This window comes from Oryctolagus cuniculus, chromosome 8 (assembly GCF_964237555.1).
Source record: "Oryctolagus cuniculus chromosome 8, mOryCun1.1, whole genome shotgun sequence".
Lineage (NCBI taxonomy): Eukaryota > Metazoa > Chordata > Mammalia > Lagomorpha > Leporidae > Oryctolagus > Oryctolagus cuniculus.
This window is the reverse complement of record NC_091439.1, coordinates 122,992,632-123,019,625: the sequence shown is the minus strand read 5'-3', so window position 1 is coordinate 123,019,625 and position 26,994 is coordinate 122,992,632. Positions and strand designations below refer to the sequence as shown.

At 44.1% G+C, this 26,994-nt stretch overlaps 2 protein-coding genes across 2 annotated transcripts in view; both read right to left on the bottom strand.

The window, feature by feature from the left end:
* The window catches only part of LOC103346717 (probable ATP-dependent RNA helicase DDX60), an 85,336-nt gene extending 66,079 nt beyond the window's left edge, over window positions 1–19,257 (bottom strand). Inside the window, 10 exon segments of the mRNA XM_070048174.1 lie at window positions 1,874–1,976; window positions 3,426–3,581; window positions 5,913–6,054; window positions 8,615–8,773; window positions 10,188–10,358; window positions 12,272–12,388; window positions 13,931–14,272; window positions 14,608–14,797; window positions 17,417–17,486; window positions 18,999–19,257. Coding sequence (XP_069904275.1) covers window positions 1,874–1,976; window positions 3,426–3,581; window positions 5,913–6,054; window positions 8,615–8,773; window positions 10,188–10,358; window positions 12,272–12,388; window positions 13,931–14,272; window positions 14,608–14,797; window positions 17,417–17,486; window positions 18,999–19,257 — 1,709 coding nt within the window.
* Window positions 19,152–26,994, bottom strand: part of LOC138843574 (probable ATP-dependent RNA helicase DDX60) — a 79,269-nt gene continuing 71,426 nt past the window's right edge. The window contains exons 33-34 of the mRNA XM_070048175.1: window positions 25,351–25,414; window positions 19,152–19,274 (exon numbers count right to left, since the gene is read on the bottom strand). Coding sequence (XP_069904276.1) covers window positions 19,261–19,274; window positions 25,351–25,414 — 78 coding nt within the window. The 3' untranslated portion in view covers window positions 19,152–19,260. The remainder of the gene's footprint in view (window positions 19,275–25,350; window positions 25,415–26,994) is intronic.

The following is a 26,994-nucleotide window of genomic DNA, read 5'->3' as shown; positions in this document are numbered from 1 at the left end:
TTGTTATCTCTTCAGTTTGGCTAATTTTTTTTTTTTTGACAGGTAGAGTGGACAGTGAGAGAGAGAGACAGAGAGAAAGGTCTTCCTTTTGCCGTTGGTTCACCCTCCAATGGCCGCCGCGGCCGGCGCACCGCGCTGATCCGATGGTAGGAGCCAGGAGCCAGGTGCTTTTCCTGGTCTCCCATAGGGTGCAGGGCCCAAGCACTTGGGCCATCCTCCACTGCACTCCCTGGCCACAGCAGAGAGCTGGCCTGGAAGAAGGGCAACCGGGACAGAATCCGGCGCCCTGACCGGGACTAGAACCCGGTGTGCCGGCGCCGCTAGGCAGAGGATTAGCCTAGTGAGCTGCGGCGCCGGCCTAGTTTGGCTAATTTTTCAACCAATTATCCTCTTACTCTCGAGCCTTTAGTACACTTAACTGCTGTCTCAAGAACACCGTCCCCACTTCTACAACACGGAAACCTATGCCTCCAATGTGACACTGACAATTCTAGCAAATAAAGGTGTGGAGCAACCTTACTTTATGTTAACTCCAATAATCCTGGCCAGCGCTGTGGCATAGCAGGTAAAGCCACCATCTGCAGCACCGGCATCCCATAAGGGCGCTGGTTCCATTCCCAGCTCCACTTCTGATCCAGCTCTCTGCTGTGGCCTGGGAAAGCAGTGGAGGATGGCTCAAGTGCTTGGGTCCCTGTACCCGCGTGGGAGACCTGGAAGAAACTCCTGGCTTCTGGCTTCAGATTGGTGAAATTCCACCCATTGCAGTCATCTGGGGAGGGAACCAGCAGATGGAAGACCTCTCTCTCTCTCTCTCTCTCTCTCTCTCTCTCTCTTCCCCTCTGCCTCTGCCTCTCTGTAACTCTGCCTTTCAAATAAATAAATTAATTTAAAAAAACTCCAACAACCTTCTCTGCTGAATCACCTTGTCACAGGCGCCACCAGCCCCTCCCCCAGGACCTCACCTACTCCCCAAATCCCTCCCCTTTTGTGCTGCGGCTAACGTAACCAAAATCACAATCACCACAGAACTGCCCGGAACCTATGACTGCTGACCATACCCACAACCAGTTACAATGACATCACTGCTGACACTTCACTCCCTCCACGTGCCTGACACCAGACTCTTCCAAGACTTCCTAAAAAGGCAAGTAAATGGGAGGTGCCCAAATATTGACTCTCCCCCTACCCCTGGAAAACCCTGCCCCACATAACACCTCCTAAGAATATTCTATCCTTCCCATCTCTCAAGTTCATCTAAAAGAGGTAACTCAAACCTGGCTGGGTGCAGCTCACTCTCAGGTACACCTGCGCTTCCTGTTGAGTGTGTACTTTCACTTTATGGATAATCAATCTTATTCCTCTGCCAACCTTTACTCACATCTAAAGATCAAATTCTTTCTTGCATTACAGATAAGAACCTGAACCCAGCCACCCAACAATTCTCTTTGTCACCTCCTTGTTCTCACTGATCATTTTTGCTGACTTTAAGATCCACATAGATGATGTATCCAACATCAGGCCTTGAATTTTTATGGTCTTGCTACAGCCACACCTCAACAACCCACTGCTTTCATTATACTATTAATTATGCTGACATTATTATGGAGAAAAAGGTAAAGATATGTAAGCGGTGTAGAGTCATTTAAAGCAAACACATAAATGTTTTTAAAATCATACCAATCAATCAAGTTGAAAAAAAAGTATCTCTCAATGTGAATTTTCACCACATACAATAGATGCAGTCCACCATACTCAAAGATATTTGGCATTGTAATCCATAAGCTGTACTTTGGAAATTTATATTCATTAAATAAAAGTTTAAAAAAAAGATATTTGGTTACAGCCACAGAGCTATTACAAGCAAGATAAATACCTGCTTACAAAAGGTAGTTCGGACCAAATATCTCCAGCGTAATCTTCTATAACCTCGGATTTCAGAGGAATTAGTCCAAGCTTGGGAATTTCTTGATTTGATCCTGGCAATATTCAGAAATACAATTGATATTTGAACACTAAACTCTAATTAAAATTCACCATTCTGATGCAGGCATTTCTGCAATAGCAAAACTAAGCCTAAGTAATCTAAGTAATCTCTCATTACCAAATAAATAGAAACTGAATAGAATTTCTACAAAGTAGACGTTCAAATCACATTTCTGTTCCACATATTAAGCCACAAATGTAAATACTCATAGGTGTAGATTTCAAAATCTTGCAAAATGTAAGTTTGTTTTAAAATTCCATTTTCCATTAACTATTTAAAGTGTGAGGATACTAAAAGATAAGTTCATTTTGGTGCAAAGTTGTTTGAAATCCCACATAGTTTTTCCCTAATACTCATTTTCCATTAATTTTTTTGAAAGCTCCTCATATCTGAATGGAGTTAGGTAGAATTTATTTTAAGAGTCAAAGAATCACTATGTAACCTAGAAAAGACAAATATTTATTCTAGACCACAGAAAGATCTCTGCTTATTTTTCCATAGGTCAAACCAAGAGAAATAAATTTGTTTAATAAAAATGTTTTAAATTTAAACATCGGTACCAACAAAATGCATTAATTTATTTCCACATCTTGGGCTAGCGAAAATTCAAAAGAACTCTTGTATATTTCATTCAACTCCCAAACCTTTTTCTGCATGAATGGACTCATCTGATGTGTCAATCACAACACCTTAAGACCTATTTAAATTTAAGCTACTTCTTCATAGAGCTTTAGGGAAAAAGTTGCCTTTGGTAAAAAAAAGTAGTAAAGCTATGACAACGTTTTCTGTACCTGACTACGGAGACAGACAGACACGGATTCAAATCCTCTCTCTTCCATGAATTTGCTGTGTGATCTACAACAACCTTCCCAAGATCTTACCTCTAAAATGAGATTGATAATACCACCAGCAAGGTTGATTGGGAAACCAACTAGAAAAATAAATAAAAACAATCGCAAGGCAAAGGAGTTGCTAGAGGAGTAGAAGCTATTCAGTATGACTATCCCAGCCAAAAGGCAAAACTTATAAAGACCAGACCTATTTTCTAAACAAGGATTGCACTGCTAATCTCTTTCCATCTGGAATGAGATTCACTTTTAAAAAACTACTGGGGCTGGCACTGTGGTGCAACAAGTTAAAGCTGTTTGCAACATCAGCATCTCATGAGTGCTGTTCCAGCTGCTCCACTTCTGATCCAGCTCCCTGCTAATGCTCTTGGAAAAGTAACAGAAGATGTCCCAAGTGCTTGGTCCCTGTCACCTCAGTTGGAGACCTGGATGGAGTTTCTGACTCCTCGCTTCAGCCTGGACCAGCCCAGTGGTTGCAGCCATTTGGAAAGTGAAAAAGCAGATGGAAGATCTCTCTCCTCTCCCTCTCTCTCTCTCTGTGCCATTTTGTCTTTCAAATAACAAGCAAATCTTTTCTAGCAAACTGCCAGCACCTTTAGGCAATGTTTCCTTCTGTGTAAGGAACAGTCTGGAAGTTGTCCTCACGGGCATGGAGTCTCCAAAGTCACCACCCTCTGACAAAGCTAACGTTGTGTTCCACAGCTTGTGATATGCGTGCATCAGAGCGTCACCCAATTCCAAGTCCAGTCCTAGGGAGGAGAAGGTAACAGATTCCAATTCATAATCAAAGTCTGAATTTATGTGTTACAGGTGTCTGAGTTATTCAAGTTTATAGTTACTAGCTTCTAATGTTAGATGCTTAATGCAGGACAGAATATGATGTTTTCATTACGTACTCAATATTTGAAGACTGCTAGAGCAAAAATAAAATTGATACTGCTATTGTTATATTTTTCTGCCACAAAAAAAAGCAGGGAGCAGCATTGTGGCACAGTGGGTCAAGCTGCCACTTGTAATACTGGCATCCCATCCTGGACACCTGTGATACTGGCATCCCATATTGGAGCACTAGTAGGAGTTCCGGCTGCTCTGCTTCCCATCCAGCCTCCTGCTAACACTCCTGAGAAAGAGCAGATGATGGTCCAAGTGCTTGGGCCCCTGCCACCTGCATGGGAGATCCAGGTGGAGCTCCAAGCTCCTGACTTTGGCTGGGCCCAGCCCTAACCATTGTGGCTATTTGGAGAGTGATCCAGCATATGGAAGACACACACACACTCTCTCTCTCTCTCGCTCTCGCTCTCACATGCACACATGAGTGAGCATCCTTCAGAAAATGCTCCAAGCTGGTACGCCACTTCAGTTTCCATGGGAACAACATCTTATCTGAAGCAGCCAGCAGCAAAGCTACATTGTCATTTTCCAACACATACACAAAATCTGGTGTAGGAGGGTTCTTCAAAAACTGCATGGAAAAATGGAATTAAAATTTGATTCTGGTGCAAAAAAAATTGAAATCTATGCATAAGGTGTTCTTCATACTCATTTTCCACAAAGTTTTTGGAGATTCCAGAAATTTTTATACCAAAATCAACTTATTTTATTATACTTTACTTCTTGCATTTTTAATTAACATGCAATACTTGCACACCATTATGGTGCATGGTGCAATATTTCAACAGTGAAAGCTAATCAAATCGGGAAATCAGCATGCCCACCTCCAGCTCCTCTCCACACTGTGCAATGCATTATTATGGGCTACGGTCTCTCCCTGTGCTGTGCAACACTAGGACCAGTTACTTCTGTCTAGTGGGGTTTTAGACCCTATAGCCAACCTCCCTCTAATTCCCTCCCTCCATCCCCTCCAAGCACTACTGGTCACTATTCTAAGTTCAGATAGTCTCTTTTTTCTTTTCCTTCCACATAAGAAAGAAGATGTGGCATTTAATTCCATTATCCATGAACACTTTGAAGCACCTCATATGGAAGACACAGAATAAATTACAACTCCGTAGTTCCTTTCCATTTATCTTCCTTTTTTTCCCCAAGTAACTAATCAATTACCCCATAATTATTCAAAAAAAAAAAAAAAAAAAAAACCTCTTATAAAGACCTCTCAACTGAACCTTGTGAAAATACAGACTTTCCAGGCCGGCGCCCGCAGCTCACTAGGCTAATCCTCCACCTAGTGGCGCCGGCACACCGGGTTCTAGTCCTGGTCGGGGCGCCGGATTCTTTCCCGGTTGCCCCTCTTCCAGGCCAGCTCTCTGCCTGTGGCCAGGGAAGGCAGTGGAGGATGGACCAAGTGCTTGGGCTCTGCACCCCATGGGAGACCAGGAGAAGCACCTGGATCCTGCCTTCGGATTAGTGCGGTGTGCCGGCCACAGCGCCAGCCGTGGCAGCCATTGGAGGGTGAACCAATAGCAAAGGAAGACCTGTCTCTCTCTCTCACTATCCACTCTGCCTGTCAAAAAGAAAAAAGAAAAAAAAAGAAAGAAAGAAAGAAAGAAAGAAAGAAAGAAAGAAAGAAAGAAAGAAAGAAAGAAAGAAAGAAAGAAAGAAAATACAGACTTTCCACAGAAAATATCTTCAGGGTGGTTGGCCAGCATCCCACAGAAAATATCTTCAGGGTGGTTGGCCAGCATCCCATATGGGCGCCAGTTCAAGCCCCAGCTGCTCCACTGCCAATCCAGCTCCCTGATACTGGCCTGGGAGAAGCAATATAAGATGACCCAAGTCCTTGGGCCCCTTCCACCCACACGGGAGATCCAGAAGAAGCTCCTTGCTCTGGGCTTCAGCCTGGCCCAGACCTGGCCATTGCAGGCATCTGGGGAGGGAACCAGGGAACCAGTGGATAGAAAATGTTCTCTTTCTCTCTCTCCCTCTTTCTCTCCCTCTATAACTCTGACTTTCAAATAAATACATCTTTTTAAAAAAAACATATCTTCAGAGAAACTTTTTATGTAATTCAACCTAATTGATGCATGACTAACCCACTGTCATTATTTATTAGATACAATTCTCATTCAGGCATGGACAATGAATTTAAAAAACTATTTAATGAACAGCTATTTAAAACATACCTCTGTGATACTCAATTTCATAATAATAAGCAATATTTTTCCATAAAATATTATCAGTTAAGTCAGGGAGGCCGGTGAAATCCACACTCCAATTATTTGTAACTTTTAATTGTTTTAGGATGAGAAATTCACATTGTTTTAGCTGGAAAAAATACAAAAGGACAAAAGAGAGAGAGGAACAGGTGTTAATGATATAAAATCTTCCAAAAATGTGACTGTGTCAATTAAGTTTCCCTGAGCATCATCTACTCCTTGTACAAAGACAAAGGACATACAGTGAAGACCAAGAGCTTAGAGCCAGTTACCTTCTTCCGGTCCATCCCATTGCAAAATAACAAGGGCAATATCCAAGGGGTCTGCAAAAAGTTTGTGGAAATTCACGATACCTTGTAGTTCCATGAAATTTTTAAAAAATATTTATTTATTGTGCTCGCTTCAGCAGCACATATACTAAAATATTTATTTATTTATTTGAAAGGCAGAGTTACAGAGAGGCAGAAGCAGAGAGAGAGAGAGAGAGAGAGAGAGGTCTTCCATCCACTGGGTCACTCCCCAGATGGTCACAATGGCTGGAGCTGCACCAATCCAGGAGCCAGGAACTTCTTTCAGGTCTCCCACGTGGGTGCAGGGGCCCAAGGACTTGGGTCATCTTCTACTGCTTTCCCAGGCCACAGCAGAGAGCTGGATTGGAAGTGGAGCAGCCAGGACTTGAACCGGCATCCATATGGGATGCTGGCACTGCAGGTGGCAGCTTTACCTGCTACACCACAGTGCCAGCCCCTTTCCATGAACTTTTTGAAATAACCGTGTATAACCTTTGAGGTATTTTTCAGTGCTAACATTAATTTTTTCTTCTGAACTCATCCCAATCATAATTTCAATAAATACTTCCTCATTGATTAGAACTAATAAATATATAAAAGTAGTGGGCATTTAACTGCTTTACTACAGATTCACAATTAAAAGTTGTTTATGGTATCATTTCAAGAGTTAGGTCTATGGGGCCTTTACTAGGCATCCCATATGGGTGCTGGTTGAAGTCTCAGACACTCTTTCTCCAATCCAGTTCCCTGCTGATGCACCTGGGAAAGCAGTGGAAGATGGCTTAAGGGCCGACACACTGTGGCGCAGTGGGTTAAAGCCCTGGCTTGAAGCACCGGCATCCCATATGGGCACCTGTTCGAGTCCCGGTTGCTGCTCTTCCAATCCAGCTCTTTGTTATGGCCTGGGAAAGCAGTAGAAGATGGCCCAAGTCTTTGGCCCTTGAACCCACGTGGGAGACCCAGAAGAAGCTCCTGGCTTCAGTCTGGGCCAGCCCCCACCATTGTAACCATTTGGGGAGTGAGCCTGTAGAAGAAAGATCTCTCTCTCTCTCTCTCTCTCTCTCTCTCTGCGGCCATTTGGGGAGTGAACCAGTGGATAGAAGACCTCTCTCTGTGTCTCTACCTCTCTCTGTAATTCTGTCTTTCAAAGAAATAAAATAAATCTTAAAAAAGAAGCGAGATCGGCCGGCACCGCGGCTCACTAGGCTAATCCTCTGCCTAGCGGCGCCAGCACACCGGGTTCTAGTCCCGGTTGCCCCTCTTCCAGGCCAGCTCTCTGCTGTGGCCCGGGAAGGCAGTGGAGGATGGCCCAGGTGCTTGGGCCCTGCACCCCATGGGAGACCAGGAGAAGCACCTGGCTCCTGCCTTTGGATCAGCGCGGTGCACCGGCCGCAGTGCGCCAGCCACGGCGGCCATTGGAGGGTGAACCAACGGCAAAGGAAGACCTTTCTCTCTGTCTCTCTCTCTCACTGTCCACTCTGCCTGTCAAAAAATAAAAATAAAAAATAAAAATAAAAATAAAAAAAAAGAAGTGAGATCACAACTAACTACATAAAAGCATCAAACTGTGCTAAGTACAAAAAACCAAGGTTTTCAAATTTTCCTAAATTTCCTAAGAACTTACAAAGGACTTTTGTATTCCTGTCGTCTCTGTTTCAACTGGCTACAAAGTGTGAAACGCAATGAATGTAAACTCTTTATTCATTACTTCACTATTTATATAATACTCATTAGAGTTGTTTTCTTCAGTGTGGGGGTTGTTTTATACTAGGGAGGACTACATTTTTGTATGGAGTGCTTTTATCTAGGACTCAGTTTTTCAAGGAAACATGCATTGTTTGTTGGTAGCCATGTTGAAGCTGGATACAGGAAACAAAGAACCTTTTAAGATGACTATAAAGGGCCGGCGCCGAGGCTCACTAGGCTAATCCTCCGCCTTGCGGCGCCGGTACACCGGGTTCTAGTCCTGGTCGGGGCGCCGGATTCTGTCCCGGTTGCCCCTCTTCCAGGCCAGCTCTCTGCTGTGGCCAGGGAGTGCAGTGGAGGATGGCCCAGGTGCTTGGGCCCTGCACCCCATGGGAGACCAGGAAAAGCACCTGGCTCCTGGCTCCTGCCATCGGATCAGCGTGGTGCACCGGCTGCAGCGCGCCGGCCGTGGCAGCCATTGGAGGGTGAACCAACGGCAAAAAAGGAAGACCTTTCTCTCTGTCTCTCTCTCTCACTGTCCACTCTGCCTGTCAAAAAATAAAAAAATAAAATAAAAAAAAAAAAGATGACTATAGAAAGCAAAACAGTATCAGTAGAGACACAGGATTGCACCGTCCAAGTTTTGCCTTATTGAATTTTGAGCGCTTATGAATTTCCAGGTGGTTCACTTACCATTCTTAGAAATGGAGAAAGTGTTGCATCCCATTTATGAGTAATGATTCTACTCTTAGCTCTTTGGATCAGAGGTAAATGCTGAAGGAAAATCACACTGAGACAGTACATTCGGCACAGGTCTGCTGCTTCACTGAGTGTGGGTGCCTCCTTCAAATCCTGGAAAAACATGAATTTTTAAAATGTCCACTTGCACAGGCAACATAAAAACTCAGATACAAAGGTGGGCCTTTGGTGCACGGGTTGAGTCTGCTTGGACACCTACATCCCGTAACAGGTGTCTAGGATGGAGTCCCAGCTTTGCTTCCAAGACCAACTTCCTGCTAACGCCCAACCTCCTAACGTTAAGACCCCAGGTGATGACTGCCACTCAGCTGGGAGAACCACACTGAGATCAGAGCCCTGGCTTCAGCCTGGCCCAGTCCTGCTGTGGTGGGCATTTGAGAAATTAATTGGCAGATGGGCTCGCTTGCACTTGTTCTTGTTCTCTCTCTGCTCTCCCTTTCAAATAAATAAAAACAAAGAAAGAAAAAATTTTAAAGAGAAAAATACAAACAAGAAGTCAAATTTTCTTGAAAAAATTCAGACATGCAGTAACAGTATTTTAAGGCACCTTACCCAAAATTCTCCCATGTGACAATTTAATTCTTTTGGGGGTAATTTTATCTCTAGAAAAATTCTACTAAGCATGTGATGGATGAAAAACAACACAACTAGCTGTGTTGCCTAGGAGTGAAAGCTTTGCCTAATACATGGAGTTCCGAAATTCACTGTATCTAAACCTTGCATTTGATAAAATGGTAGGGGATGGCCTCTGTTTAAGGACATGTCCAGCAGCCAGTTATTCATGTCCTCAAGAGCAGAAGTACCAGGGGTTGCAGAAAAGCTGCTTCTTGTCACACCTGTTCCTATGTAGAACCAGGGCTGAGCACGGCTGTGCTCTATACGGTAAAGCAACGTAGCAGAACAGAAAAGGAAAAAATGGGTTGCATCCCAGCTCTGCCCCCGAGTAGCTGCTTGACTTTTACTTACCATGTAGTAGACCACCAAGAACAGTAAAAAGTCGGTGACTGTATGCCCACTACAGCAAGGATTGACAAGTAATTCAGACTCTACTAGCTCACTACTGTTACAAATAGGAGCAACCTTATCATTACAGAAAACGTGATGCTGAGCCACAAAGTGGACAGTGGGCTCATCGTCAGGTCCCACTGCCTATCGCTTTGACAAATGCTAACTTCTGTGCAATGTCACCACGTATGTGTTGAAACTGGCCCAGGAGATTGCAAGCAGCAATGATGACCAGCTCTGAGCCAGGGGACAGAAGATATTTGTCCTGTGATCAGAGATGAAAGAAGTGACAGATTCATCTCAACTATCTTATAAAGAATCTTGCCAGCTTTCATAAGAATGAGATCATAATGATATCTCCATGCTTAGCCAGCAAACATGTGATCCACACGTCGTATTTTCTGTTTGACCTTGAGCTTATGCATAGGGCCACCACCCACAAGCGCTGTCACATCATCAAAAGTGGCATGAGACGGGCTCATTGGTTTTGAAGGAGTCTCACCTGTGTATCACAGTTTTCTGTGTATGTGTTTGGGTTTCCACGGTCTTCTAAATCTAGTAACATTTTTTTGTAGAGCTTTAGTGCCACCGAGCATGAAACGGAGCAGACAACACCTCGGATTTCAGCTCCTTGTGGCCACAGGTCCTGAAGCAAGGACAGGGTTTGATGCACCTGAAATAGAACACTTTGTCAAAAAAAAAAAAAAAACAAAAAAACAAAACAAAACAAAAAAAACAGTGATTCCAAGAAACAAGATTCAAAGCTGACATAGTAATTAATTCTAGAAAAATACTGAAATTTTATCTTTCAAAAACTTAAAGAAAAACATATAAGATAGGCCTGCGGAATTTGGAAAATGATGCTGAGCCGGTATTTCATAAGGCCCTAAGTGCCATTTTAATATGAACAACTTTCTCCTGCTGATCTACAGGCCATGGCAAATCCACAGGTCTCTGTATGATTAACCTGTGGATTCTTCAGTGTTGTCAGCCCAGACACTTCCCAGGGGCCAGTGAAGACACTGAGATGCATGGCATACACACTGCTAACGATCAACAGCTCTACTCCCATAAACTGATACGAACGACTGCTACCAAAGGCGTGATCACGAGAACCCTTGTATTTTGGGGAAAGTTGCAAAGGCGCGATAAATCATAGCGCTCAGCAAGAGATGCGGACAGGAGCAGACGGGGGCGATGGAGACTGAAGACGTTTATCTGAGTCCGTGGTGAGGCATCAGGATTTGAACCAGGAGACGCAACACCTCCTAAAAGCTTGAAACAGTCATTGAACAAGTCACCTGGTCTCAATTCTTTCACTTAAAGACGTCAGTTCAGTGTCTACATGCTATGTCGGGTCTCACAGAGGCTTTACACTAAGACTGAAAAGAGCACCCCCAGGGAGTTCCGAGCCCGAGAGCATCAGCACACATAGGCTGCCCTTTGAAATCAGAGGAACTCAGAGGATGAAACTGGCAGCCCTATTTCTTCTCTGTGTGCTCCTGGGGGCCTAAGGAGTGGGGGAGGGCCACTGAGCCCCAGGAAGGGCTACAGGTTTGGGAAGGAGAGAAGGACAGGGTAACGCTTGAGCACAGGCTGTTAAAAAACCCCACCTATGTAAAACAGGAATGAGAGTGAGGACATGAATAAAAACCATAGCTAGAGCCACAGTGAACGCTCCGCTGCAGCTTAAGAGTCCCTCCCCTTCTCACAGCTGCTCAAGGAATCACCTGCATCTTTCTCCGTGCAACGTTACAGTTGGTTACTTGGCTCACATAGGTTAAAATTCCTATGAAAACAAGACCCCTTTCGGTCTTGTCCGCCACTGTAAGTCCAGCACCTAGCACGACATGTGGAACGATGCATCCGTGTCACAAATATTGCTGTATGGTTAAGTGAGAGAGCGAATGCAGGGAGAATGGAGAGAAGATTCCAATGAGGTGGGGACTTTTAGTTCACCTTAGAATAGGGGACACTAAATATCTGGATGCTCATACGTGTACTGACTCCACAGTCAGGTGAACCCCGTCTCATCACCACGTCATGCCTAGTCTTCCAAAAACACTGTTCTATGGACTGTGGAACCACGTGAGATGGCATGATTCAGGAAATCAGAAGTACAGAGTAACCACTGGCTTAGGTTACCTTCCGGAGACGTTCCCAAAGGCCAATGGCTTCCTTGCATTTGCTAACCTCAAAGATCCCTTTCCTTTCAAGATCTGAACAATTCCCGTCTTCCAGGAAACCAGCACCCACAAGAGCCACCTCACCCATCACAAGAGTAAGCCCTGGGATCGTTAACATTATCACAGCACTGGCCTCTGGCCAGTATCACCACACATTGCATACAAAGTATTTTGTAGAAAATATTTTTAACCAACTTCAGGATGTTTTGATAACAATTTAGCAAGACCCTTTCTGCCTCAGAGGAATGCGGCTTGCAAGAGAACACTTCCCAGAGATGGAAGGCTAGGGAGTCAGGGGGCGTGAAGGTGAGTGTAGGACAGGGCTGTTTGCTAGAAGCAATAGCCATCAAAGGTATATTTCCTACACGCTGAACTTTAGTTTTAGGAGCATAGTCATTACCTCTTTCTGCAGGTCTTCCACATTTAGTTTCAAATGACCACACACAGATATTCTTGCTTCCTGTGACTTTTGGAAAACCACATGGGCATGTAAGGCATGTCGCAGCTGTTTCTCATGCTACACACACAGATACAAAAAAAAAAAACACGTATGTGTACACATCACAAACCTCTAGTTAAACTAAATACAAGGTGGAAAGTCATGTTTATTTGGCTACAGGAAAACAAAAAGAAAGCCATCAATTCAAATCAAATAAACTTCCATTATGTCTTCTTGAACTAATGCTGAGGACATTGCAATCTAACAACAACAACAACAACAAAAAAAAACACTTCTACCTAGTTCCATAAAAGCAACTATTTAAAAAGTACCAAATGGTATGAGCACTGAGCCTTGAGACTGACACCCACATCCCACACGGGAATGCTTGGATCTGATTCCCAGCTCCAGTTCCTAACTCCAGCTTCCTGCTAATGCACACCCTGGGAAACCAGCGACAGCTCAGGGAACTGGGCTCCCACCTCCCATGTGGGAGATCTGGATTGCATTCTAGCTTCAGATCAGCTCAGCTCCAGCAGCTGCAGCCAATTGGAAAGAGAACTGGTGGATGGAAGATCTTTCCCTCTGTTTCTCCCTCTCTGTCTGCTCTCTCTGACTCTGTCAAATAAATAAATAAAAATCTTTAAAAGAAAAAAAAATAACAAAGGAAGGGGGGGTGTGGGAGCATGGGCATGAGGGAGGAGAGGGTGGGAAGTATCACTATACTCTAAAACTGTATAGATAAAATTTGTCCATATTACAAAAACAAAAAAATTATTAAAAAAAACTATGCATGTTCGATTTTTTGCACCAAACTTAGCATCTTTAATTCCATTTTCCACGAACATTTTTAAGAACTCTCCTAGGTAATACATATTCAAACAAGTACACATCTGAGTGTGTGTCCCTATGAGCTGTCACGTGCACACATATTTGTATAATTTATGCAGAAGAAACAGAATTTCCCACCTTGGTGCTCTCATGTCTGGTTTCTCTGGGTTCCTCCCCTCCATTTCTTCTTTCTTTTTTTCTCTCTCTCTCTCTCACTGTCCACTGAGAAAGGTCTTCCTTTTCCATTGGTTCACCCCACAATGGCCACTGCGGCCGGCGCACTGCACTGATCCAAAGCCAGGAGCCAGGTGCTTCTCCTGGTCTCCCGTGCCGGTGCAGGGCCCAAGCACTTGGGTCATCCTCCACTGCACTCGGGGCCACAGCAGAGAGCTGGCCCGGAAGAGGGGCAATCGGGACAGAATGCGGGGCCCTGACCGGGACTAGAACGTGGGGTGCCAGCACCGCAGGCAGAGGATTAGCCTAGTGAGCTGTGGCGCTGGCCTCCATTGCCTCTTGCCCTTGAACTTGGCCCACACCCTTCTTCCTCATCTCACCGAATCACCCAAAGGCTTCATCCCCAACAACAATTCCTCTCTTTGCCAAAACTCAGAACTCACTTCTACTAACCTGACTTGTAAAGCCAGAGCAAAACCTTCCTGCTTTCCACGTTAAAAGATTCCTTCAGAGCCTTCCTAGGCCCAACCTCTTGAACAAGGACTCACATTATCAGGGTTGTTTCTTCCATATTTACACAGCTCACTTCTTCTTAGGCAGTTCAACTTGACTTACCATTTCAAAGAATTGTCTGTGCTCAAAGCGACTTGAGGTATGATATCCATAAATTCTAAGGACATCCGACTCTAGCCCCAAGGGCTGTACTATATTGATTTTCTTCTGAAGAGCATGAATGATAAAAATGTTTAAAAAATCTGTTTGTCGAGCGGTGATTCCTTCGTCTGAGACGACCAAGAAATGCGGGTAGCATTCCTCAAGAAATGTGTTCCATTCTGGAGACAAACAATTGGAAAACTCGGTATGAACAGTGACATCAGTATTGTATTCTAAATGTTGAATCAGGGCAGTACGAAGGGCCAGAAAATGAGGGCAGTTAAAATATATATTTTCTGCATCCTGTAAAAAAAAAAAAGGAAACAAGTGTTAGTATTAGAGATAAAAAATGAGTGTCTAGTTATTTTTGTGAAGCTTATGGGAGTTACTGTGCTAACATGATAGAAAGAGCTAAGATGATTAAACATGTTCTACGCAGCCTCTACAAGTGTAAGTAGATAAGAACACACTCAGTGGCCATTCTCCTCTGTACAACATTTACTATTAGCCCTTTCAGCAGAGCCTCTAGTTACAGACTGAAGAAGCAATATAGCTAATAGTTAAGTAATGATGGGCCACGTTTCGAAATGATTGACTCTATTTTCCAAGATGAGAACGGAGAACGAAATATCTGTTACCTTAAAAAAGACGATTACAAATCTGGCTTCCTTTTGAATGAAATCATGCAGAAACCGCTCCATAATGTAGAAGAAGTGGAGGGTTTGCCCCATCTTGAGGTTCACATGGAGAGCACAAGTGAGGAGTAAGGAATCTCCATCAATCAAAAAAAATTCAGATTCAATGAAGTCTTTCAGCAAGCTGACCCTCCTGAATAAAATACAGAACAGGCGGAGACTGTGGACAGAGCAGCAGCCTCAGAGAAAACCTACAGTTTGATTGGGTGGGCAACTCTTCTTCCAGTCTAAGAAATTTAAAGAAAAAACTAAGCACAGATTTCTGTTATCTTTAACAGTTTTCCAGGGCATTGCCATGATTTTGATAATAGAATAAGCCCCTGGTTGGAGCCTGACATCCTAAGAGTGGAACTGCAACTCACTTCAGTGTACGCGTATGCTTAAATTTATGCAAAAAAAATTCATCTCCACATACATTTTAGATTGACAGGCTTACTGTTATGTACTTCAAATGTGAAACACTAAATCAGTCATTATCCTTGTTCAGTTATATGCTGTTTATTTATTCAGTTCAGTTATTTGCTTTTTAAGCTAATGTACAATCAACATCTGTGACGTCTTCACTCAACCCAGCAACAAAAAGATTTTTCTTTTTTTTTTTTTTTAAATTTTTTTGACAGGTAGAGTTAGTGAGAGAGAGAGAGACAAAGAGAAAGGTCCTCCTTCCGTTGGTTCACTCCCCAAATGGCCACTACGGCCGGTGCTGCGCTGATCCGAAGCCAGGAGCCAGGTGCTTCTTCCTGGTCTCCCATGCGGGTGCAGGGCCCAAGCACTTGGGCCATCCTCCACTGCACTCCCGGGCTACAGCAGAGAGCTGGACTGGAAGAGAGGCAATCAGGACTAGAACCCGGTGCCCAAGATTTTTCATAACTTATATCTTCCCAGTGAGTCATTTCCAAAGCTCATTACCCAGCCTCTCCCCTCAGAGGCTGCCACTGCCTTGAATTCAATTTTACTCAGTCTCACTTCACTTTTTAAGTTCTTACGATGTATATTATGCCTAATTTGTAATTTTTATCAGAAAGGCATCCCACGCCTTTTCTGAAATTTCTTTGTTTAACTCAAGTACTAATTACGATTAAAATCCCGCATGTGGTTATAGGATGCTATGCTTGAACTACTGCACTGTGATGTGTACATCATAACTGATTCTGTGTCCTCCTTCCCATGGGCATCTGACTTGTTTCTATGCATTTTTTGATACTGCAAACTGTGCTGCAAGGACTATTCTTGTAGCTTCCTGAAACACAGGTTTCCTCAATGCCCACTCGACTGAACTCAGGCAAATGGAATTACTGAGTTGCAAGTTATAGGGTAGCACCAAGCAGTTTCCAAAGTCATCATAGAGCTACACAGGCCTTAGCAGGTATCAGAAGTTATTCCAGCTACATCTGGTGGTGTATAAAAACAAGAACTGCTAGGACGTGAGTTGTTACTAGATATAATTCCTTTTAATTAAAGGAAAGCATTTGGCCTGTTAGGATGCCTATAACCTACATGCGAGTGCCTGGATTTGAGTCCTGGTTTCAGCTACCAATTCCAGCTTCCTGCTAAAGCACACCCTGGGAGGCAGTGGTGATGGCTCAAGTAGCTGGCTCCCTGCCACCCACACGGGAGACCCACACTAAGTTCCCAGCTCCCAGCATTGACCAAGCCCAGCCCGGCAGTCCCAGGCATTTGAAGACTGAACCAGCAGGTGGAAACTAACTCTCTCTCTCTCCCCTTCCCCCTCCCTCTCTCCTTCTCTCCCTCTCTCCCTCTCTTTTCCATCCTGCTCCTCTCAAACTAAAAACTCAAACACAGTAGGAAAATGTTAACTCTATGTATTCTTTCAGAATTCACTTTCCGCAAATTTCAACACATAATGTTTTGGCTAAGACCAAATGCTCTGGATTCTAAGCCTGCTCCTACGTGACTTTAGACAAATTGCTTGTCTATCCTGTGCTACAGTTTCTTGACTTGCAAAAAAAAAAAAAAAAGAATTCAGAACAGCTAATCCTTCAAACAATTGCTGTGAGGATTAATGAGATAAACATGAGTGGTTAGAACCAAAATATGCTTAGGCCATAATCTATACTTAAAATATGCTTGTTATAAAGAATGTTTTGAGTTTTTATTTTACTTTGTAGTTGAATACAATTGGTATTGTAGTATTATAAATTCCATTTTGATTCTAAACTTATTCTATTGTAAATTAATTGAGAAAATTGGAATGAGGCACCAAATGCCAAGATTAGACTCAATAAACCACCAGTGGCAGGAACATTTTTACTCTCTTCACTGTGGTGTGCAAAGTCCCTAGCACATTAGCAAGCACACACAAATGGTTGTCAGGAAAACAACACAACACACTGGCGTGGTGCAGTCATCGTTGCTGATATTATAGAATGTTTCACCAGTGGTCAACTTGTGCCAAAGTCAGTTTCATGAAACTTGCGCAATGTTTTAAATGGAATACAATGTTAGTTAAACAGCTACTTTATTATTGTGCAGTATTAAAAGAAAATTGAGTCTTTTCTCCACTTATACCCCTCTTCAAATTCTTCAATAACTTACTCCTGGCTACCGAATGACTTAGACCATAACATTTCCCAAGGAAAGATTTCTCTATTTTTAATAACATTAACTTTTTACCCCATTGGAAGGTTATACAAAACAACTTAGCAGGAAGAAAATTTAAAAAAAAATATGCCATGCAGAGGGAAATAACATGTCGTGATGTGTGACTTTGAACTATTTGTGTTATACTTACTCGGATTTTGACAGGTGGGCCCAAAGGTACCTGGAGAGTTTCTTTAGAATTTCCCCACATTCAGTTAATCCTTTCAAAATAAATAACAGAGGTTTAATATTCATTTTTTTAAAGATTTATTTGTAAGGCAGAGCAACAGAGAGGGAGGGAGAGATCGACCCAGGAGCCCAGAACTCTGCTTAGGTCTCCCACATGATAGCAGGGGCCCAAACATCTGGGCCATCTTCCATTGCTTTCCCCGGCACATTTGCAGGGAGCTGGATTGGAAGTGGAGCAGCCAGGACTCGAACTGGTGCTCACAGGGGATGCTGGCATTGCAGGCAGCAGCTTAACCTGCTGTGACACAACACCACCCTCTCATATTCAGTTTTAAAAGACAACTTCTGCTGATGACTTTGACTAAATTTGTATTTTATGCAAAGCTGCAAACACATCAATGGAACGTTCCTAAGAATGTGAAAGACACATCGCTGTCTCCATAATGACAGCCTGCCTACCCCACTCACTAAACAGAATGATTGTGGGCCAGGGCAGCCAAATCATACAGTTTTGAAATTAGCTTTTTCATAAATTCTCAGTCACAAATGAATTTTATGATATACATAAATCTTTAAGAAATCTGCAAAATACAAATGTAAACAAAACTTGAGCAATGTGCCACTTCCAAAGTTAATTCATGTGAATATTTTATATGGAGAGACACAGAGAGAGAGAGAGAGAGAGAGATGTTAAATAAACATCTTTTAATTAAAGGAAAGCATTTGGCCTGTTAGGATGCCTATAACCTACATGCGAGTGCCTGGATTTGAGTCCTGGTTTCAGCTACCAATTCTAGCTTCCTGCTAAAGCACACCCTGGGAGGCAGTGGTGATGGCTCAAGTAGCTGGCTCCCTGCCACCCACACGGGAGACCCACACTAAGTTCCCAGCTCCCAGCATAAATAAATAAATAAATTTCTAAATATAAATAATATATAATATATATTATATATTATATATTATATATAATATAATATATATAATATATATATTTTATATATATTATATATATTATATATATATAATAATATAATATATATAAAAATATAATAATATATCTAATATAATAATAATAAATAAATAAAATAAATTTCTAAATATCTACATCTACCTTCAAAAGTTCTGCCACGGTGCCGCGCTGTGACGCAGTGGGCTAAAGTCCCAGCCTGCAACACTAGCATGCCATCTAGGCATCAGTTCGAGTCCCGGCTGCTCCACTTCCCATCCAGCTCCCTGACAATGCTCCTGGGAAAGCAGCAGAGGGTAGTCCAAGTGCTTAGGCCCCCTGCACCCACGTGGGAGACCCAGAGGGAGTTCCTGACTCCTGGCTTAGTCCTGCCTATTGAGGCCATTTGGGGAGTGAACTAGCGAAAGAAAGATTGATCAATCTCTCTCTCTCCCCTCTCCTTTTCCCCATCTTCCACCCTCTGTATCTCTTCTTCTCTGTTGTGTCATTCTACCTTGGAAATAAATAAATAAATAAATCTTTTCCCAAAGAAGAGGAGAAGCATGAAAGAAACTCACATGCATGGGTAATCCCTCACCTGATTCTCCCAACTGACAGCTGTTCTCAACTGTAGCTTCAGCTCCTGGAGGTGTCTCTTCATTGATTTCAAACTGCAGTTGCATGGAAGTTGGCTCTTCTACGATGCCTTCTGCGCTCAGGTCATCTTCTTCTTCAAATTGATCAAAAGAGGACACGCTCTCCGTGGTCTCACTGGCTTCAGAGCTATCATTTTCAGTGTCACTGTCACTGTCACTGGAGCTTGACTTTTCACCTGCCACAGCAGGTGCAGTAGCCATGATCTATAAAAGCAAACCTATTAAGCATTACCCATTTTTTAAAAATAAGATATCACGATAGTTCACTCATTCAACAGTAACATCTGCTTTATTACTTCTCTCTCTAAATCTTCCCAGTTCGTATTTACCCAAGAGTATATTTTTCACAATCCTTCCCCCAAATATGTTTGCTGCAAGTCATTCAAAAGAAAATGGTGTGGGGAAGGCACTGTGGCATAGCAAGTTAAGCTGCCGCCTGCAGTGCCAGCATCCCATATGGGTGCTGGTTCAAGCCCCAGCTGCTCCACTTCTGATCCAGCTCTCTGCTATGGCCTGGGAAAGCAGTGGAAGATGGCCCAAGTGCTTGGGCCCCTGCACCCATGTGGGAGACCCAGAAAAAGCTCCTGGCTCTGGATCGGCACAGCTCTGGCCATTGTGGCCAACTGGGGAGTGAACCAGTAGATGGAAGACCGCTCTCTCTCTCTCTCTCTGCCTCTCCTTCTCTCTGTGTGTAACTCTGACTTTCAAATAAACAAATAAATCTTAAAAAAAGAAGAAGAAGATGGTGTGGCACCACTGCATGGCACAAAACACTTCTGAAAATACCTGAAGCTGCTTCAAAAAGCCTGTGAAAAATTGAACTAAAAGGACTTTTTTTTTTTTTTGTAAAAGCAATGAAATCCATGCATGGTTTTTTCATAATAAACATTTCCCACAAACTTTTTAAAGTCCTCTCATGCATGAAAGTCACATTTACAGAGAGAAAAAAATAATGTCTACAGAAGGATGTGAAGCAAGAAATCTAGAAAATGGTAGAAAGTTATGTTCGCACCTTCCTTTTGGAAGAGTCTCCAAAGACAAATTTGCAGCATTTGAAGCGTTACTAAGTCATACTCTCTCTCACAGTTGAGCGCATAGTCAGCCAGCTTACACTGAATTAGCATCCAACTAACATGAGGGAGTTGTTGGTTTCTGCACGCTCAATGACTTTCGGGGCGTCCTCAGCTGAGGTTCTGAAACGCGCACTCTCTTACTCGAATCAGCGTATGTACCCTCGCTTTCTGTGTCCTTTCACCAGGAAATACTGCAGGAGCGGCCCCAGCAGAGGTGCCAACAGTGAGACAGTGTCTTCTGGCCGGAAGAGCTCATCACGACATTGTATACTGAAGCACTCCTGCTCTCAGGAGTTGAGGTTATTCTTAAGTCCAGGCACTCTACTGCAGGATGTGGTCATCCTAATTGGGCTCTTCATTGCTGGGTCAAATGCCCACCCCACTTTAAATGGCCTCTTGCAAGATGACCCCAAGGGAATGAATTATTAGCCATGTGGATACTAAGCCATGGACACCTCTGTGGTGCACCTCTGTGTTGGCTCTTCCTCTTGCTCCACCTCATTCTTCTTGACCTTGGATTTCCTGAAACTGTGCATCTTAATAAATTATTAGCACTTTTTTTTTTAAATCTCAGTCTCTGCTTTCTTGGGAACCTTGACCAAGAGCATTGAGATCAGGAGTGGTCACTGAGAGTCTGTCTTCAGGATTGAATCGTGCAGCTGGATCCCTCCCTGGTGGAAGGTGCATGGTGACCCTGTTGCTGGGGCTAAGACAGGCGCCCATAACCTTGGCACACAGCAGGATCACAGTCACTAATGCTTTACTCTGTGCTTAATTCTAATGAAGCACAGGTGGAGGGTAAGGCACTGAAAAAAAATGCTTTAGCTGCAGCGCTTGAAAGTATGGGAGCAGGGGCCGGCGCTGTGGCATAGCAGGTAAAGCCACCACCTGCAATGCCAGCATCCCATATGGGCGCTGGTTCGAGCCCCGGCTGCTCCACTTCTGATCCAGCTCTCTTCTGTGGCCTGGGAAAGCAGTGGAAGATGGCCCAGGTCCTTGGGCCCCTGCATCTGCGTGGGAGACCAGGAAGAAGCTCCTGGCTCCTGACTTCAGATTGGCTTAACTCTGGCCGTTGCTACCAATTGGGGAGGGAACCAGCAGATGGAAACTCGCTCTCTCTCTCTCGCTCTCTCTCTCTCTGCCTCTCCTTCTCTCTGTAACTCTGACTTTCAAATAAATAAATTTCTAAAAACAATTTATGGGAGCAGTGATGATTTTCTTCCATCCATAACACCAGAAAATTTTTACAAAGAAACATAGATTGAGGGCATCCACCAGCCAACTTAAGGCGTGTCCTGAAATTCAGAACACCTCAAGACAGATTTTTGAAGGCAGGCTCTCCTCTCCCTACTGCTCAGGGCAGAGTGTGATGAAAATCATGCTTAGAATCTCATACACAGCCTTGGCAGGTGTCCATTTTTTTTTTCTTGATAGGAAAAAAAAATGTAGGATAGGTATTTAGGTCAACAATCTCATGCATGTTGAACCCCCAATCCCTCAAAAATTCTTCAGGCTGATGAAGCTGCCCGCCCCCTCTTGCCAAGGGATAACAGCCTCTGCTCGCTCCACGCCAATGAGCCACGCCACCAAATGAGGTTCACTTTCCCGGAGACCTGTACCTACCCCTTCCACCAACTCCAGGCAGTCACCCAGAGCTCCTCCTTAACACCGCCTATGTGGAAAGTGCAGTCCCTGCTCTACGAGGAAATAGCTTAGCTGGCAGAGGGACTGAGGGGCTGGCTACTGCATTTCCTCAGGACTGAGGGTGCCTTTGCAAGTAGATCACGAAGGTGCTGAACAAGGGATGCCGGTAGCAAATATAAGGCTGAAGGGGAGAATTCATGGACGTGAGAGCAGTGAACAGCCTACCGAAAAAATCAAGCAAATGGATGCCCATTCAAGCACACCTGCTCTGTACTGAAGCACATCACTATAGCCTCTGGCACTTGTCATGGGGCTGCCACACTGGTAAATCCATTTGTTTCTTACTCCTATCCATAAAGAAGATAGAAAGTAGCACACATTCACCTAGGAAGAATGTCAGTTTTTTCTCAGGGCTCTGTTAAATTCCCTGTTCACTACCACAGTACAGCAGGTACCTTGACCAGCATGACATTTCAGAGAATATCATGCTGGCTTTCTGTACTGATGATTTACCATGCACTATTAGAACACAGTTCTTTTTTATTTTATTCATTTAGTTGAGAGATAGAAAGAGAGAGAGCACGCACACATCCACCAGTTCACTTCCCAAATGCGGGCAGTGGAAGGGCTGGGCTGGGTAGAAGCCAGGAGCTAGGAACTCGGGCCAGGTATCCCAAGTGGGCGGCAGAGACCTAACTACTGGAGTCATCAATGTTGTGTCCAGGATCTGCATTGGCAGGAAGCTGGAAACGGAAGCAGGAGCCAGGAACCACACCCAGGTCCTCCCGTGTCGAACGCGGGTGTCTTAACACTGTGCTAAACACTCATCCCAAGACACATTCCGTGAGGCTCAATTGCCTGCCACAATCCTTCACATGTAAGCATTAGGATCTCCAAAAAGTTCATGGAAATAAGTATTATGAAAAAAACTATGCATGGATTTCAAATATCTTGTGCCAAAACAAAGTGAATTTGAAATTCCGTTTTCCACAAAGTTTTGGAAGTGCCTTCACACATGTGCCTTCACCCCCTTCTCCTCTCTGATACCCACAGTCAATCTCTATTGGCTTCTGTCTTGCATAAACTGTTCCCTTTGTGTTCCAGGCTCGACCATGCCTGCTCTCTCCTGGACCTTGTCTAAAGGTTGCCTCCCTCTTCCACATGATCTCCTCCCCCACTTTTTTTTACCTGGCTTCCTCCCCTTGGTGTCTAAATATAGCCACAGCTACTCCATCCTATAATAATCCCACTGCGACCTCTGTTCTTCTCCTCAATTTCCTTTCTTTACCTCGCTTTCTTTACCTTTCTATCACTCTCCTCCTGAATGGCAACCCAGCAGCTCATGGTCTTTCAACAGAAGTCCTGTGCCATCATCCATGTCAATGAGCGTTGGAAGGATCTTATGATTCCTCACCCAATACTATCATCATCAGGGAGAGTCAATGATTGCATAACTGAGAAATCATTTTATCTCTCTGTGTCTGAGTTCCTTTGTCTTTAAAATAAAAAGTTAAAAACTAACTTCCTTCTAAAAGCAAAAGTGTATAAATAGAAAATGGGAGGATGTAAAGTGCTGACCATTTCTGCCACAAATCCATAAATGTTCAGCACTTCCTGGCTCTTTCTTTTTCAGAAAGTAAAGTTTCCTATAAATATAATTTCATCTTGATGAATACCGACTTCATTAATTAACTTACTCAATCATCATGTAGGGGACATTTACTATAATGTCAGACACTATTCTAGGCAGTAGCCTTGAAGACATCAACTCCAGAAAGGGCGTGGTCTGGAGAAGCAGAAAGATAAGTTAGCAGATGAATCACAAGGCAGCATGAGTGCTGTGGTATAAGCTAGGGGACGGATCTGGCGCTGTGGAAGATTAAATCAGGAAGTGCTTGGGACAGCTGAGTGAGACTTATCAGGTTATGCAATATTCGAACTTTAGCTTGAAAAGGTATTAGAAGGTTGGTGGGTGGGAGCAGGATAAAGCATTCCAGGAAGAGAGAACAGCATTAGGAGGTCAACAGTTAGGAGGTCAACAGGAGACCTGAGAAGGCAGAGTTGGAACGAAGCACCTGCCCTGAGCTTGCTCAGTGTGAGCCTCTAACAGGGAATCAAAACCCTCCCTAGTCTCCAGATAGAACAGGCATGAATGATTCTGTCAAGCCCACTCATGAATTCCATCAAGAAGGAACCAAACTCAGACATTCACATTTGTCTGCACCGGTATGACATGTACAATCAGCAGCTTCCAGGGTGGGCATCTGACCCCGTGGCTAAGCCACCACTTGGGATGCCCACAGTTCATATAGAGCACCTGGGAATGAGGCCTGGCTCTGCTCCTACTTCCTGCTTCCTGTTGATGCAAACCCCATGGATCAGCACCTGACGGCTCAGGTAGCTGCGTTCCTGCCTCCCATTTGGGAGACCCGGATGGAGCTCCCAGCTGCTGACCTCAGCCTGGCCCAGCTGACCGCTGCAGGCATTTGAAGAGTAAGCTGGCAGACGGGAGTTCCCGCTCTCTCTCCTTTCCTTACCTCTCAAATAAGTAAATAAAGTTTTTTAAAAATCAGTTTTCCTCAAATGCCGCTTCCCCTCACATTATCCCAACCATAGAACTAATGAAAGACACTATAGCACGTAATCTCATTGATGTCTCCTTCTCTGCTTTTTGGTAAAGAAGCATTTAAATTTGGTATTTTGCACATATCAGTTCTTGCTTTAATAGAAGAGTCTGTGGTTTCCTACACATCCTCTTGTAGTCCTGAGTTTTACAGGGAAGTAATCAGAAGATCAGGGAGGTTTTCAGCTTGTCCAAGGTCCTGCAGCTAAGAAACAGAAGAGCTGAGTTTCTCCGATCCAAGCCCTCCTTCCCCACACATCTTCCAATACCACTTGTGCTTCTTAAAAGTTCAGTAGCCCCTGGGGCTGGCACTGTGGCACAGTAGGTTAAGCCACCACTTGTGGCACTAGCATTCCATATCAGAGTGCCGGTTCAAGTCCTGACTGCTCTGCTTCTAATCCAGCTCCCTGGTAATGAAGATGCCTGGCCCAGCCCCAGCTGTTGTAGTCACTGGGGGAATGAACCAGAAGATAGAAGATCTCTCTTTTAAAAAATGCATTTATTTATTTTAAAGGCAGAGTTACACAAAGAGAGGAGAAGCAGAGAGAGAGAGAGAGAGAGAGAGAGAGAGAGAGGTCTTCCATCCACTGGTTCACTCCCCAGTTGGCTACAATGGCCGGAGCTGCGCTGATCTAAAGCCAGGAGCTTCTTCCTGGTCTCCCACAAGGGTGCAGGGGCCCAAGGACTTGGGCCATCTTCTACTGCTTTCTCAGACCACAGCAGAGAGCTGGATCAGAAGAGGAGCAGCCGGGACTCAAACTGGCGCCCATATGGGATGCCAGCACTGCAGGCGGCGGCTTTACCTGCTCTTCCACAGCGCCGGCCCCAAGATCTCTCTCTCTCTCTCTCTCTCTCTGCTTTTCAAATAAATGAAATAAATCTTAAAAAAAAGGTCAGAAAATGCATGCTGTCATTTGTTCCCCATTTCCTTCACACAGGCACCAAAGCCCCTACCTGTGGTCTGTAGTTCTCCCTTCCACGTGCAGCAGCCAGCAGCAGTTACGGGGTGCTGTGGGACCTGTGAACACATGGGAGGGCAGGCTGAGCTTCCTCCTCGCTCAGGAAGAGCCTTGGTGCCACCCTCTGCACCAGCTGAGTCACCAAGCTTTAAGTTTCGTTTCCCAGAGAAGGTACAAGACTGAGGCTGTATGCCTTATCACAGATTCCCGGGGCTGTCCCATGTATGTTGCTGATGCCTTCTAGGAAAACTCACGTCTCTGCCATTGAAGGCAAAGGTCGAAAGCACATGCACAGAGAGAGAGAGAGAGAGAGAGAGAGAGAGAGAACACACACACACACACACACACACACACATGTCCCTGCCTGACCTGCAACCTGGTAATGCCCAACTATTAACTACTCCAAAGATGAGCTCAGGGCCAGCGCCGTGGCTCACTTGGTTAATCCTCCGCCTGCGGCGCCAGCATCCCACATGGGCGCTGGGTTCTTTCCCAGTAGCTCCTCATCCAGTCCAGCTCTCTGCTGTGGCCCAGGAGTGCAGTGGAGGATGGCCCAAGTCCTTGGGCCCCTGCACCCATGTGGGAGACCTGGAAGAAGCTCCTGGCTTCTGGCTTCAGATCAGCGCAGTTCCAGCCATTGTGACCAACTAGGGAGTGAATCAGTGGATGGAAGACTTCTCTCTCTCTCTCTCTCTGCTTCTCCTTCTCTCTCTCTGTAGCTCTGACTTTCAAATAAATAAATAAAACTTTTAAAAAAAGGTATAAAATACCTCTAAAATTACATTTACCAAGGAATGTATATTTTCAAATATTCATATCAGAAAGAAGTTAGAAAGAAAATTAGTGAGCTAAGCATTCAACTTAGCTGAAGGAATTAAAAGAACAGTGAGAAAAAAATGTAAAAAGAAAGTGACTTTTTAAAGAAGGTAAGAGGAGAAAATTAATACAGAAAATCCACCCATGCATACAAAAAAGGAGAAAGGACCAATAAAGCCAAAATGAATTATTTGAAAATAACAATAGTTCCATAGCCTGGGCCTGGGGAGGCACAGTAGTGGAAAGAGAAAAGCTACCATATTTGAGAGATACTGTGAAGACTGTGTCAATACGACTTGGGTACTGATTTCATTTGCAGGTGGAAAAGTCACTCCATTGCAAAAGATAACTTCATTCAGTCAAAGAAAGACATATAGACGTTTTGGAAACAAACTCCTATTTTCACCTTTTTCTCCCAATGTAACATCCATGAACATGCTAAGAAAATGGAAGAGTCCCAGCACCGTGCCAGTGTCTTTATAAAGGGAAGGAAGAATCACGGTGCAGGCCCAGGCCCACCATCCCCGGAGTCTCTCCTGAGCCTTTGTGCCCGCATGGATTTATATCCCTTATCTCACGCCATTCTACCAAGTCTGCTGGGTTTGTATGTTTCTCTGTCTTCCATGTAGGTCCAAAAAAATATTTGTTTATTCACGTTGTATTATTTACATGAAAAACACAGAACATATATTTCAAAGAGGGGAGCACAGTGAAGCAGCGGGTAACTCAGAGAAGGAAGCTCTCTGGGGCCCAGACGGAGACAGTCGCTGAAGTTCTTCTCCCAGAGCCGTCAGATAGGTCCCCTTGCCTTTGTATTCCCACG